The sequence below is a fragment of the Opisthocomus hoazin genome, chromosome 27 (assembly GCF_030867145.1).
Source record: "Opisthocomus hoazin isolate bOpiHoa1 chromosome 27, bOpiHoa1.hap1, whole genome shotgun sequence".
Taxonomy (NCBI): domain Eukaryota; kingdom Metazoa; phylum Chordata; class Aves; order Opisthocomiformes; family Opisthocomidae; genus Opisthocomus; species Opisthocomus hoazin.
In genome coordinates, this window is record NC_134440.1 from 1,042,716 (window position 1) to 1,053,278 (window position 10,563).

The 10,563-nt window shown below is 69.1% G+C and overlaps 3 protein-coding genes across 6 annotated transcripts in view; 2 read left to right on the forward strand and 1 right to left on the reverse strand.

Moving 5' to 3' along the window:
* SBNO2 (strawberry notch homolog 2) overlaps positions 1–3,822 on the forward strand; it is a 64,222-nt gene extending 60,400 nt beyond the window's left edge. For 2 of the 4 annotated variants that reach the window (XM_075444214.1, XM_075444215.1), the window contains 2 exons: positions 66–256; positions 668–3,822. In XM_075444214.1, coding sequence (XP_075300329.1) covers positions 66–256; positions 668–1,290 — 814 coding nt within the window. In that variant the 3' untranslated portion in view covers positions 1,291–3,822. The remainder of the gene's footprint in view (positions 1–65; positions 257–667) is intronic. The other 2 variants (XM_075444217.1, XM_075444216.1) reach the window with 1 other exon arrangement.
* A 1,042-nt stretch (positions 3,823–4,864) lies between these two features.
* On the reverse strand, positions 4,865–7,032 carry GPX4 (glutathione peroxidase 4). Its single transcript, XM_075444246.1, has 7 exons — positions 6,950–7,032; positions 6,675–6,769; positions 6,436–6,580; positions 6,202–6,353; positions 6,041–6,065; positions 5,453–5,512; positions 4,865–5,133 (listed from the first exon to the last, which is right to left on the reverse strand). Exons 1-7 carry the CDS (start codon positions 7,019–7,021, stop codon positions 5,101–5,103), a joined length of 582 nt encoding a protein of 193 aa, XP_075300361.1. The 5' UTR covers positions 7,022–7,032; the 3' UTR covers positions 4,865–5,100.
* Positions 7,033–7,467: 435 nt separating this feature from the next.
* POLR2E (RNA polymerase II, I and III subunit E) lies at positions 7,468–10,131 on the forward strand. Its single transcript, XM_075444245.1, has 8 exons — positions 7,468–7,612; positions 7,829–8,003; positions 8,182–8,297; positions 8,707–8,787; positions 8,961–9,019; positions 9,194–9,272; positions 9,618–9,697; positions 10,043–10,131. Exons 1-7 carry the CDS (start codon positions 7,556–7,558, stop codon positions 9,681–9,683), a joined length of 633 nt encoding a protein of 210 aa, XP_075300360.1. The 5' UTR covers positions 7,468–7,555; the 3' UTR covers positions 9,684–9,697; positions 10,043–10,131.
* Positions 10,132–10,563: the final 432 nt, after the last annotated feature.

Below are 10,563 nucleotides of genomic sequence, written 5' to 3' on the forward strand. Positions count from 1 at the left end.
GGGGATCCCGCTCTGCTGGGGGAGCCTGTGCTGAGTCGGGTGGTTTTCTCGTGTCTGAACTGCAGGAACAGGACCTGCAAGCTGGTGCACGAGGGGAAGGAGTGCTTCCAGGGCATGCGCCTGCGGCACTACTACATGCTGTGTGGGGCCCTGCTGCGGGTCTGGAGCAAGATCGCCAGCATCATGGCGGACATCACCAGCACCAGCTACCTGCAGATCGTCCGCCTCAAGACCAAGGAGAAGAAGAAACAAGTCGGTGGGTGCAGTGCCGGGAGGGGGAGGAGGATGTTTTAGGAGGAGGAGGAAGGGGTCCCGCTGCCCAGTGCCAAGATTCCCTTCCCAAAAAGCGCCCGCTGCTTCGGTGGCCCCGTGGGAAGGAGGGGAGCTGGGGCTGCCCTGTGTGTTTGGGCCCCCAGCGGGGGTGAGCCGGGCCGGAGCTGTGCCCGCCGTGCCCGGGTGCAGCGGGGCTGCGGCTGCCTGCTGCGAGCCTGCCGCGTGCTGCCGCGGCTCCGGGTGCAGCTCCCTGCGCTGCAGCCCAGCCGAGGGGCGAAGCGGGCTGGGACTGTGCCGGGCAAGCGGGCCCAGCGCTGCCGCCCACCCCTCTGTCCCCACAGTGCCCCGTCCCTCCCCGCAGCGCTGCGGGCACTGATGCACGCTTCGCCCCTAGGGATAAAGATCCCCGAGAGCTGTGTCCGTAAGGTGCTGGAGGAGCTGAAGCGGATGGACGAGAACGTGAAGCGAAAGCACAGCCGACTCCTCCAGGCCCAAGAGCAGAGCCCGCAGTTCCCCCTGCCGCTGCCCATCCTGCCGCAGCCCCTGGACCTCGCGCCGACGGGGCCCGGGGTCCCCCTGCCCAGGCACCCCCTGCGCCCGGACGACATCCTGGACTTGACCTACAGCCCTCCCAGCAACAGCATTCCCGAGGTGGTGATGAACCCGGAGCCCGCTGTGCTCTGCTTCCCCTCGGAGCCCGTGCTCCAGCCACACCAGCAGCACCGGTTGCCCTTCGGCTTCAGCCACCCTGCTGCCTTCAAGAGCCCGGCCCCCGGCCTGGAGGGGAGCGTGCCCCCTCGCCCCGCGCTGCACAACTGCCTGCCCCTGCCTCCCCCGGGACCCTTGCAGACGCTGCCGCAGCAGCAGGAAGATTTTGTCCAACAGGATGGGAATATTAATTTCAGAGAGATCCTGGAGGACATGCTGAGGACGTTAAATGGGGCCCCCCAGGAGAACATGCTCCCCCAGGAGCGCCAGAGCGTGATCCAGTTCAGCGGGCCCTTCCCGGACTTCTGAGAGCCAGCGGGGCACGCCAGGCGAGGCTCGGCCGCGGCGGAGCCGGCTCCTTTGGCGCAGAGGTGAGAGCGGGGGAGCCCCGGCTTTTCTACTGGTTTGGACTGACCCTCTTCTGTTTTCGAGGGAAGAAAGAAGCCCCTATAGTTCCTTAAAGCAAAGTTTATTTATATATAACATACAGTCAGGCATGTATAGATTTGTATATAACAGGCGCTGGGGGGAGCGGGGTGCTGCCAAGTTCAGCTGATCTGGACGGGCCGTCCCTGCTGTGTTCGAGTCCTGCTCGAAGCCCAGAGCCCGTGCAGGACCGAGGCGAGACCCCCGCTCCTCCGTGCCCGTCCCTGCAGACTACTGAGCTCCCCAGCCCTCCGGCGCAGAGCTGCTCCCCGAGAGCTGGCTGGCCGAGCTGCCGGTCCTCCGCGCTGCGCCGGAGGCCGGGGGAAGGGAAGGGAAGGAAGGGAAGGGAAGGGATGGGATGGCTGCCCCGGGAGCCGCGGAGCTCGAGCGTCGCTCTGTGCGGGGCTGGGCAGGCGGAGGTCGAACGCCTGCGCCTGCTCGGCCCTTCCCGGGCAGGGACCCCGGCACCTCTGGGGCTGCCTGAGCTCCGCGGGAGAGGGCAGGAGCTGGCTGCACCCCCGCCTCGGCCGTCGGTGTCGTGGCAGAGCTCGGGAGTTTGTCGGAGCTCGGCCACGCCGGGACCACGGGGGGGTTCCCGGAGCGGAACGGCCGCGTCCCATCAGCCTGTCCTGCACTTTAGCCTCGCGCTGCGCCCGGCTGCTCGCTGTCGCCTGCTGTCCTTTCGCCCGGCCGTCGCCCCCGTCCTGTTCCGCGGGGCTCGTCCTTGGGTGACGCAGCCCTGCCCGGCCGCAGTGGGAGCTGCTCCCAGGCCCCCCAGGGAGCACCAGGGACGTGCGGTGTCGCCGCTCATGCTGCAAATCCAACCTCCAAAACCAAAGAGCTTTTTTTTTGCTTTGCAAAGCACTGCCCCAGACAAGCCCCTGCCCCTCGGCCCGCAGCGGCGGGGCGAGCTGCCCCCTCCCCAGGCCCGAGGCAGCCCCCAGCCCCTCTGCCCCTGTCCCAGCAGCGTCTCGCCTCGGCGGGTCCCGGGGAATCTGTCGCCGGTTTTCTCCCTGCAATCTGAGGAGCCTGGCAGGAAGCTGCCTGCGGGCAGGAGCGCTCCAGGCCCGGCAGCTCCTCCGCAGGCCTCCCCTGGGCTGCGTTCCTTTGCTCTGCCCTGAGAAGCGGCACCGGGATGTTTCCAGCGGAAGGACGCGAGACCCTCCCGGCTGGCCCGACCCTTCCTCGGAGAGGACCTGGGCAAGGAGGTCCAGCGGGAGCGGCCGCTGCTGGGGTCCCCCCTGCCCTGCCCGGTCAGTCTGGAGGGAGCTGGAGCTTACAGTGCCTGGTGGGGGAGTCCCCCCGTGTCCCCCCGGGAGCCTCGACACCCCCGTGTGCCCCTGTTTGCTGTTGGGAGGTGCCGTGGGTCAGCGCCCGCAGTGGTCGCGCTCTCCCTGACACATCCGGACCACGGACCAGCCCCGCGTGACGCGTGCGTGGCCTCGTCCTCGAGGTTGCTCTGGTCCCTGCCCTGTGCTGTGGGGGCTCGTCCTTGCCCCCCCCCTCCCCAGCCTCCCCCCAGCCCTCCCGGCCGGGCTCAGCCCCGCAGCTGGGACCGCGTTTTACGGCGTTGGAGGAAACCTCCCTACCTCAGCGCGAGCACCAAAGACGGGGAGCGCTTGCGTGCCCCCGCGCCGGGGCCCTGCCGCTGCCCGCAGAGGCTCTGCTTTTCCCCAGCTCTGCCCGTGGCAGCCGCGCTCGCCCCTCGCTGCGGGGCCGACCGGGGGTCCCCACATTCGCGGGGTGCTGCAGCAGCCGGTCCCCAGCCCCCGGCAGAGCAGGGCTCTCCCTCCCCCAGCCCCTCCGCTATTTAAAGTACGTCCCGGTCCGCACCGCTCGTGGGAGCCCCCGGCTTCGCCCGGGTCCTGGTTCTCAGCGAGGAGAGAAAGGGACCCCCAGAAAACCCGTTTCAGAGAGGCTTAAACTCAGGAATAGCGAGGAGGAATTCTCCCGCTCGGCCCCGCCGCCGGCCACTGCTCCACCGTCACCCGGAGCCTCCCCCGGGGCCTTTGATGTTGGTTTTCAGATATATGCAATCCTCCCTCCCCGACCTCCGGAGAGACCGAGAGCACCTTCGAGGAAGCCCTTCCCTGCCCCGATCCTGTGTTTTTGTCAGGGTTAATAATATGTAACAATATCTTTTAACTAAATTATTATGCAGTTGTCCTACTGATTGTATGTATTTTTAAATGAGTCCTTTTTTTTTTTTCTTACCTTACACCTTTTTGTTAGCACTTTTTAATCTGCTTGTTGTTTGCCTTTGTTTTTCTATGTGTATTTATAATTAATTGAGATGTATATATGTAAAGAGATTTTTTTAGAATATGTGCCTTTGACTAATAATTCCTGAATTTTCTACTTGCCTCAGAAGGATAATTTTTCATTCTGCTCAGTAAAAATGGAAAGGAAGCCAGCTACGAGATTTCTGTAAGTCCCAGCTCTGTCTGTCCGTCTGTCCGGAGCGTAGGCCTGCCCCAGGACCCCGTCTGGGCTGCGCTGGGGAGAGCGCAGATACTGGAGCCGCTGTTGGGCGCGACGGCCCAGCGCGAGCCGCTGCTGCCGGGACATCGCGCCCGGGCCCGGCTCTGTCCCGGCGGGACATGGGACCGGGCGAGCCACCGGCGACCGTAACGGAGGAGCAATCCGCTCCTCGCCTTCGCGGCGCTGCGAGGGTCCATGGTGAGAGCGCGGGGGGCTGCGGGGCAGCTCCGGCCCCGGGGTCTGAGCGGCCGGAGGGGCTGGGGCAGGATCCCCCAGCACCCTGACATGGCGGGGCCAGGCTCCCAGGGGCACCCAGCGAGGACGCGGGGGCTCCTCACCCTTTGTCCCGCAGCGAGGAGAGGGCTCCCCGTGGGGGCTGGGGCTGTGGACACCCAGCACCTCCCCCAGACCCTGGGGAAGAGGCAGAGCCGTGCTGCCACGCACACAGGGCCTGCGCGACGCGCGCTCCCCCTGCCCACGGGAGCCGCCCGGGGGGATGGAGGCACCCGGGGTCCCAAGGCACCCGGGGTCCCGCACGCTGCGGCCAGATGCGTCCCCAGTACCTGAGGTGCTTCACCGTGCCCCAACAGGGCTTGGTGTGGGTGTGCAGGGATCGCTGCTGGCCGTGGGTGCTGCTCAGCACCCAGACCGTGCCCACGCGCCCTCAGCCCTCGGCTGTGTTCACAGCACAGCCCCCCTGCCTCCTCGGGGCAGCCGCCCTTGGCGTGGGGCGAGGAGGGAGCTCAGCTGCGGTCCCGGAGGGGCCTTGCCCCCTCCCCCTGCTTGGCTTTGCCCGCGCCAGCACCGGCTGACCAGGATTTGGGTGCTGTTCCCCGCTCAGCACTAATGAGGATTATCCCTGCCGGGCTCCGGCGTTGTGTAAGCTCCTGGCTCCCCTGCAAAGCTCCACGTTCGCCCTGGGCGCGGCGCAGCAGACCCAGCCCCGGCTCCGGCCCCCACGCCCCGACACAGCCGCCCGTTTCTAACACGTTTATTGCAGGGGACCCCAGGGGCTGCTCGGGGCCCCTCGAGAAGGGGCTGCGCGGCCGCCGGCCCGTGGAGCCTTCTCCCAGCAGGTGCACGCCGGGTCTTCAGGGCTGCCTCACCAGCGAGCTGGCTTGAAGGCAGACCGTCATGGGGCTGGGCGAGAAGACCCCCGGGCAGGAGGCCGGCGCTGGGGCGGGGGGACAGCGCGGGGCGAGGTGAGCTCAGCTACAGGTAGGCAGGCAGGTCCTTCTCGATCACCTGCGAGAACGGGGGAGTGTCGTGCCACGAGACCACCGCTACCCCAAAAACATGCCCCGTGCCCCAAGCCCCCTCCGCCCCACCCCAGAGGGACTGCTCGGAGCCACCCACCCACCCTGGGCTGGGCGCCCGCCCGCCCTGGTGCCAGAGCCATCCCCCCAGCCCGGGGGGCCGTTCTGCCCCCCACCAAAGGAGCAGTGGAGCCGAGACACGGCAGCGGCGCGTGCTCGGCCCCAGCACCGCCGCGTTTCCCCGCAGAGAGCTGCGGGCACGGCCCCTTCCCCCCCCTCCCGCGGGTGGGTGACGGCAGCGGACTCACGTAGGGGTCCTCCATCGGGCTGTACCTCTTCACCACCTGCCCCTCCCGGCTGATAAGGAACTGCGGGGGGAAGCGGCACCCAGGTGAGCGAGCGCAGGGGCTCTGCAGGGGGCTGCGCGTGGCAGGGGCAGACCCTGCTCCCCCCAGGTCACAGCCTCCCCGGGACGGGGCTGGGGGGAGCCGGCAGGGGCTCCTGGGGGGGTCCCACCCCGACATCCAGGGACACGGCGCAGAGCCTGCACCTGCGGATTCCCCCACCCTGTGACACCCCCCAGCCCCCCAGGCCCTGCGACACCCCGGGGACTCCCCACAGCCCCCCAGGCTCTGCAACACCCCCCAGCCCCCCAGGCCCTGCGACACCGCGGGGACTCCCCACAGCCCCCCACGCCCTGCAACACCCCGGGGACTCCCCACAGACCCCAGGCTCTGCAACACCCCAGGGACTCCCCCCAGCCCCCCAGGCCCTGCGACACCCCGGGGACTCCCCCCAGCCCCCCAGGCCCTGCGACACCCCAGGGACTCCCCACAGCCCCCCAGCGAGTGAGGGCGCTGCCCAGGCAGGTCCGGGAGCCGACAGCCGTGTCCTACCTTAGTGAAATTCCATTTTATTGCACTAGGAGAAAAAAGAAAACAGCGGTGGGATTTTGGCAGAAAAAAAACCCCCTTCCTCCTGCTGCAGCCAGGGCAGCCGCTTGGGCAGAGCACCCCGGGGCTGCCCCCCCCCGCCTGCCCCCCCCGCCCCCACGCACTTGCCCAGGGTGCCCCGGCCTTTGGGCTGCTCCTTCATCCACTTCCAGAGCGGGTGGGCATTGTCCCCGTTCACGTCGATCTTCCCGTACATGTCGAACTTCACGCCGTAGCTCTCAGCGAACGCCTTAATCTGAGCGTTGTCCCCGGGCTCCTGGGGAAGGCAGCAGCGGGGGGGCTCGGGGGGGCTCTGGGGGGCCCGGCCGCCCCGCGCAGCCCTCGCCCCCCCCCCGCACCTGCTTCCCGAACTGGTTGCAGGGGAAGCCGAGGACGCGCAGCCCCCTCTCAGCGTAGCGGGCGTGCAGGTCGGCCAGCTGAGTGTAGTTCACCGGGGTCTTCCCTCATTTGGAAGCGACGTTGGTGACGATGCAGACGCAGCCCCTGCACGGGGGGAGGGGGTCAGCGCCTCTGCCGGGCCCCTCCCACCCCCGCACCGCTGCCCGGTTACACAACGCGCGGCCCCGCGCCCGCCTACCGGTACTTCTCTAGGGAGACGTCGTTGCCATCGATGTCCCGGGCGTGGAAGTCGTAGATGGCCTTGGCCGAGCGCCAGTCCTGGGCCTGGGCGCACTGCGGGTGGGGGGGGGGGGGCGGGGGCGATGGGCACCGTCAGCACCGGCCGCGCCCCCCCACCCCTCCCGATCCCCGGGACTGGCTCCGCGCCCTCGGCCCCCCCAAGCCCCGCGGGCCGCCCAGGGCGGGGGTTCTCTCCCGGCCCGGCCCGGCCCGACCCCCCCACCCCGCACTCACCATGCTCCGCACCGGGCCCCGCACTGCCGCAACACCCCGCAGCACCCGCCGCGCCGCCCGGCCCCATCCCATCGCGCCCCACTGCCCCCTGCCCCTCAGCCAATCGACGGCCCCGTGCGACAGGAGGCACCGCCCCCCGCGCCCGCTCAGCCAGTCAACGCGCTGAGAGGGCACGTCTGACAGGATGATGGATGGTAATCCTGATCAATGGAAGAGCGAGGTGGGCGGGGTGGTCGCGGGGATGTTGATTGGCGGGGTGGGCGAGACCACGGGGCGGGGCGAGGCGGGGCGGGGGGAAGGTCACGGGGCTGGGGGGTGGTTTCGGGGCCCTGCGGGCCAGGCCCTTCCCCCCGCGGCGGAGCTTTCCCGCCGGCCGGGCGCGCGCCCCGCGGCCTGTCCCGGGCTGGGCCGCTGAGAGCGGCGGAACCGTCCCGGTCGCGACAGAGCACCCCCCGACCCCCCCCAGCGAGCGGCGGTGGGCGGCCCCCGGCGCACTACAGCTCCCAGGAGCCCCCGCGGCTGAGGCCCCCCCGCGGCCGCCTCGGCGCCGCCTGTCTCCGCGCGGGCAGGCAAGAGCGCGGGCAGCCCGCGGGGGCCTCGGGCAAGATGGACGACGAGGAGGAGACGTATCGGCTGTGGAAGATCCGCAAGACCATCATGCAGGTGCGGGGGCCGCGGCGGGGCCTGCGGGGCCGGGAGAGACGGGGCCCCGGGCGCGGGGCGGGCCCCGGCGGGGTGCGGGGCGGCGTGGGCGGCGTGGGCTGCGCGGGCTGCGGGGCGGGCGGCGCGGCCTAGCTCGGCCTAGTTCGGCCCGGCGCGGCCCCGGGCCCCGGCGGCGCGGGGAGCGCGGCTCGGCTGACCCGCGGGTGCTCTCGGCAGCTCTGCCACGACCGCGGGTACCTGGTGACGCAGGACGAGCTGGACCAGACGCTGGAGGAGTTCAAGGCGCAGTTCGGGGACAAACCCAGCGAGGGCCGGCCCCGGCGCACCGACCTGACCGTGCTGGTGGCCCACAACGACGACCCCACCGACCAGATGTTCGTCTTCTTCCCGGGTGAGCGGGGCAGCGGGGGCCGGCGCTGGCGCTGGGGGGTCGGCGGGGCGGGGGAGGGCTCCCCGTTAACCCCGGGGCCGGCTCCTTTCGTGAACGGGGCAGCGGGGCCGGCCCTGGCGCCGGGGGGGGTCGGCGGGGTAGGGCTCCCCGTTAACCCCGGGCCCGGCTCCCTTCGCAGAGGAGCCCAAGGTGGGGATCAAGACGATCAAGATGTACTGCCAGCGGATGCAGGAGGAGAACATCACCAGGGCGCTGATCGTGGTGCAGCAGGGCATGACGCCCTCGGCCAAGCAGGTGCGGAGCCCCGCGGGGGGCGGCTGTCGCGGGGTTGGGGTCACTGTGGGCCGCGGGTGCTTCGCTGCTCCATTTTTCAGTGCCGCTGTAGGTAAATAAAAGCCAAGAATTTCCTCCCGGATCAAACCTTCCGCTAAACCCGGCTGTAGCTCAGCGCAGGCTCTTGCTCGGCGTACCGGCGCGTTTAACCTGAGCAACGTGCTCTGGTGCCGCCGGTGTCCGGGGGAGAAGGGGACGTTTGCCAGCGGTGCGGAGCTCTGTGTGCTCGCTGCCTGCGTTGGCTGTCTCTGCGTGAGCAGGCGCGCAGCCATCCCGTGCTCGCAGCGGCTGCGCTCGGCGAGGAGCAGGGCCGGGGGAGGCAGGGCCGTCCCGGAGCGGCGCGGCGGCTGACAGCGCTCTCCCTTTGCAGTCCCTGGTAGACATGGCTCCCAAATACATCCTGGAGCAGTTCCTGCAGCAGGAGCTCCTGATCAACATCACGGAGCACGAGGTGAGCGGCAGCGCAGCGAGGGGGCCGATCTTCCCGGGGAGCCGCGGCTCGGCTGCTCCGGCTGGGCCCCGTGGCGCGGTCATGGGTTTCGTCCTCGCGGATGAGTTGCTTCTCCCGCCGCCGCGCGGAGCCGGCACTGGCTGGTCCCGCAGTCGCTCCCGCTCTGTTCGCAGCTGGTCCCGGAGCACGTTGTCATGACGAAGGAAGAAGTCACCGAGCTGCTGGCCCGATAGTATCCTTCCCTTGTTCCCTCCCTTCCCGCCCAGGCGCGGGGCACCCTTGCTTTGGGCTGAGGATGAATACGGCCGCGCGCGGCAGTGAGTTGCTTTGTTCTGTGAGCCGGGCTGACAAAGGGGCATCAGGGCCGGGTATGGGTTCTGCTGCTTCTCCTTGACTCCCCGCACAGCAAGCTGAGGGAGAACCAGCTCCCGAGGATACAGGCCGGGGATCCCGTGGCCCGGTACTTCGGCATAAAGCGCGGTCAGGTAAGAGAGGAGCAGCCTCGGGCGGCAGCTCCTGTGTGCAGGGCGGGGAGGACAGATCCTCCCCAGCGCCTCGGAGCTCGCGGAGGCGGGAGGTGTCTCTCTGAAACGTGGAAGCTGCGGTAGGTTGGGTGCAGGCGCGTGGAAGCAGAGCAGCGGTCTGGGCTGCTGGCAGGCAGCAGATGCGGCCGCAGCCCTGCGCGCCGGGCTCGGCGCCGGCCGTCTCCAGCCGCTGAGCGCCGCAGCCACGCTGCCCGGGGCCGAGCGCGCCCGTGCCGGGCAGGGCAGCCCTGCAGGGAGATGCTACCAGCTTCTCCCCCTCCTGAGCCCCGTCCGTCGGCCTTGCAGGTCGTGAAGATCATCAGACCGAGCGAGACAGCGGGCCGCTACATCACCTACAGACTGGTGCAGTGAGGCGGGGCTGCCGGGTAAGGGGGTGCGAAGCCCTCGGGGCAGCGGGGGGCTTTGGGCAGGGCCCCAGGCTTGCGCCGGGGCGCTCCGGGGTTGAGTTGGAGGGAGCTGCCTACGGGGGAAGATTGTCCCAGAACTTGAAGTTGTTTGTGGAGGGAACTGCGCATGGGGGGACAGACAGAGCGGGGCTTGCCTGGCCTCGTGCCCGGTGTCCCCCTGGGTCGGGGTGTTCTGGGGGCTCCCGCCTGCCGAGCGAGGCGCGGGGCCATTCCCACCCCGCCTGCTCTTCCTGCCCGGCGTGGGAGGGTTGTGCAGCACCGCCCGACCTGCCCTCCCCCCAACACCCTGCGCCCTTCCTGCAGATGGCCCGAAGACCCCCAGTCCGTGCTGGCGCCCGTCGTGCTGCGTGGCCTCACACCCCGTTCTCCAGCCCAGACCTCGCTGCAGTTCCTGACTCCTCGTTAAGGACTCGAGCCCTGGAAGTGACCTGAAGCACCCGCAGCGTGCAGGGACGAAGCGAGTGGAAAAAGGCTTCTGCCTTCCTATCTTATTTATAGGATCTAATTTTTAATAAAGCTGTGTACTCACGCTGTCCCTCACGGGTGGTGCATTTCTCGGCCTCCCCCTCTCCCAAAGCCTTCCAGACTTTGCGAGTCCCCGTGGTTTTCGTTCTGCTCGGGGTAACGCGCTGCTGAGGCCCCTCCACCGCCGCTGGGCCGAGGGCTCGCCCCGCAGAGCTCGCTCCGGCTGTCGTCGGCAGTTTGGGCGGCGCCGTTCACGCTTACCTCGGTGCTTTCCTCATCAGTTCTGCCCTTGTGCTGAGACCTCGGCGGTCAGACACTGCCATGGAGAGCTGCTTATCACCCCCTTGCTTTCCCTTTAA

Excerpts from the sequence above, each read along its gene's own strand:
- POLR2E (XM_075444245.1), top strand. The coding sequence starts at position 7,556 with ATGGACGACGAGGAGGAGACGTATCGGCTGTGGAAGATCCGCAAGACC. Across the intron at positions 8,788-8,960 it reads TCAACATCACGGAGCACGAG|CTGGTCCCGGAGCACGTTGT; the intron begins GTGAGCGGCAGC and ends CTCTGTTCGCAG. Across the intron at positions 9,020-9,193 it reads ACCGAGCTGCTGGCCCGATA|CAAGCTGAGGGAGAACCAGC; the intron begins GTATCCTTCCCT and ends CTCCCCGCACAG.